Source organism: Cariama cristata, unplaced genomic scaffold, assembly GCF_000690535.1.
Source record: "Cariama cristata isolate BGI_N322 unplaced genomic scaffold, ASM69053v1 scaffold30775, whole genome shotgun sequence".
Lineage (NCBI taxonomy): Eukaryota > Metazoa > Chordata > Aves > Cariamiformes > Cariamidae > Cariama > Cariama cristata.
The window spans coordinates 3,162-5,831 of NW_009617459.1; the positions used below are offsets into that span (position 1 = coordinate 3,162).

The 2,670-nt window shown below is 61.2% G+C and overlaps 1 protein-coding gene across 1 annotated transcript in view; it reads right to left on the minus strand.

Moving 5' to 3' along the window:
- INTS3 (integrator complex subunit 3) overlaps positions 1-2,670 on the minus strand; it is a gene marked incomplete at both ends in the record, with an annotated part of 35,983 nt that overhangs the window by 2,257 nt on the left and 31,056 nt on the right. Inside the window, 1 exon segment of the mRNA XM_009700545.1 lies at positions 985-1,060. Within this exon segment, the coding sequence (XP_009698847.1) occupies positions 985-1,060 (76 nt within the window).

Genomic DNA, 2,670 nt, shown 5'->3' on the forward strand with positions numbered 1-2,670 from the left:
GGGGGAAAGGCGAGGGAGAGATCACGAGCCCCAGCCTTTTCCTACGCAGTGGCTGAGGGGACCGTGGTCCCGGCAAAGGGTTGGGTGTCCATCGGAGAGGTCTGGGTGGCCCAAGGGCCAGACTAAACAGCAGCGAGGGCCTTTGTGCTCTTGGGGTGTCACAGTCGACAGAAAACAAAAGGGAAATCCCAGTTCCAACTTTTCTGACCACCTTTTTGCCATCACCTCCCAGCTGCCCTCGCCCCCGCTGCACTGGGAGAAGAGGTTACAGCCGTCCCCAGCAAGGCCGGGCCCCCAGCATCGACGCACCAGGTGCCGCACGGCAGGGAACGGCCGACTGCGCAGCACCGGCTACGGCTTTGCAGCAGGACAAGATCACATCCCCGGAGAGGCAGCAGCTGGGACCGCGTGGAGAGGCTGCGGAGCCGGGGGGGGGTTCGGGGCATTCTAGTTTTTTGTGGTTTGGTTTTTCTTTTTTTTTTTTTTTTTTTTCCCCTTCTTCCCAGGCAGGGTACAGATGTGCGGAGCTCCGGATTACACTTTGCCTGGCACCGCGGAGAGCCAGGGCTCCCAAGCCTACCTGGTAAAACCCATTAGAGCGCACAGCTTGGATCACACTGCTAAATCCAACAATCCGGTTTGGGGCGGTGATCCTTTAAGCAGTGGCAATAATATCACGAGGAAATCCAGACCTTGGCGTAACACAGCCAGCCCAAGAGCCTCTCTCGGATGCTGCGCGAGCAGCCGGCTTCTGCAAGGCTCTTCCTACGGTGGCGTGGCCACGTGCTGCATCGCTGACCTAGCGCGGCTTGACACGGACTACAGAAATGGCAAAGCCGTGACGAAGGCTGCAGCCTTTTCCCTTTCCAGGGATTTTGGGTCTCTCTGCAAAACGGGTAGGAAAGCTTGGGGATGCCCAGGAACCGCGCTGCTTTCACCCCTGCCCTCCCCGAGATGCGCTCGTGCCTGCAGGGTGTTACTTACTGAGGATGTTCAGCACCGAGTCTTTCCGAAACATGACCAGGTTCCCCATCATCACATGGCACACCAGTTCCTGCAACTGGGCGGCAGAAAAAAATGGGGTTAGTGGGATGCCCCGGCTCTGCAGAAGCCCTCTGATGTGGGGGACCACCAGGCAGGTCCAGAAAGCAGGCAGAGAAGCTGTCGCTCTGCCAACATCAACCATCTCTGCAAGAGCAGGGATCCAGTGGGGAGCTCCAGAGACCCCCGTGGGCCGCAGGTGGTTCATAAATCAGAGCTGGGTTAAGCAGCTCCAGGGAGAGGCAGCTGTTGTGAGGGTCCAGCAGAGGCAAAGAAGTCATGAGAGGTTAATGGTTTCACACACCAACACCCAGGCTGGGAAGCAAGCGTCACGCAGGACAGACAGCAGATCCCCCCCGCAGGTTGGGCCAGGGCGGGTGGGATGGTGTCGTCCTGTTCGGAGAGCTTGGCTGCCGGGCCCAGACACACCAGCTCGGCTGCCGCAAAAGCTCCAGGGACCCGCTCCTTGTGCTCCAGGTGCTCTCAGACCCAGGCTTTTGCCGATGGATGCACAAAGCCCACCCGGGGTCTGGCAGCGGGGAGGGCTTGGAAGCCTGCTGGGAAAGCTCGGACAACCCCAGACCTCTCTGCTCGGGGCCCTGGACAGTCCCTGGTCTGCAGGACGGGAGCTGATGCTACCCAGACGCGTGGTGCTTCCTGCGCTGACTCACCCCCTTCATCCCTGGGAGAGGTGGAAGAGGAGGCAGAGGGATGGGACGCACGGGGAGAGCCTGCCCGGGCTGCACCGGAGCAGGGACGGGAGCTGGGGATACTGTGCCGACAGGCTCGGCTACAGAGCACATTTTGGCTCCCCTCTACCTTCCTCCTCGGCCTCTGGGTCCAGCCTGCTCGGGCACAGGGTGCTGGAGGCACACGGAGCCCAAGGGCAGGCTGAGCTCCCGGGGCTCTGCCCCACGGCTCTGCTCGCAGACCCCCCGTGGGCCGGGCGCGGGGGTCACGCAGCCAGAGCATCGCGGGGAAATAGATGAAGAATAACAGGAAGGAACGAAGGAATTGGAGAAGGGAGGGGAGAGGAAACGCTACGGGCCTCGGCTGGGAAAAACAAAACCTTTGCATTTCAGCGCGGGGCAGAGCCCAGGAGCAGAGGAGTCCGAGCAGGGCTGAGCTGGGGCAGGGGGGGGTCAGGGCATCGAGACTCAAACCTTTCCTGTACCCACCTTTGGCTCCAGTCTGCCACGCAAAACTTGCCGGCGGGGCGTTCTTTGCTGGCGAGGCGTTCTGGCCTCTGCGCAGCTGGGAAAAGCACGACTGGCCAGGAATGGTGTATAAATAGGGCGAGTTACGGGGTTATCAGCAGATCACGCTCCAGACGAGCCCAGACAGCAGAAACACGCAGTACAGCATTCTTGCCGGTGCCCACCTCCCCGCCCCCAGCTTTCGCCGGGACTATTTTTGGGTTGCTCAGGGCAACTCAGTGTGACCATGGGGAAAGGTTCCTTCCAGGAGGGTCTAACAAGGGCTTGGCCTTCCGCTCCTTAGCCTGCTGAGCCTGCGGCAGATCTCCCACCAGGATGGGAAGAGCTGGTGATGGATCTCGGCCCTGCCAGCCCGCAGGCAGGAGGGGACGTGCTGCCCGCACCCTTCCTGCACCCGCCGGCACCTGTAGCT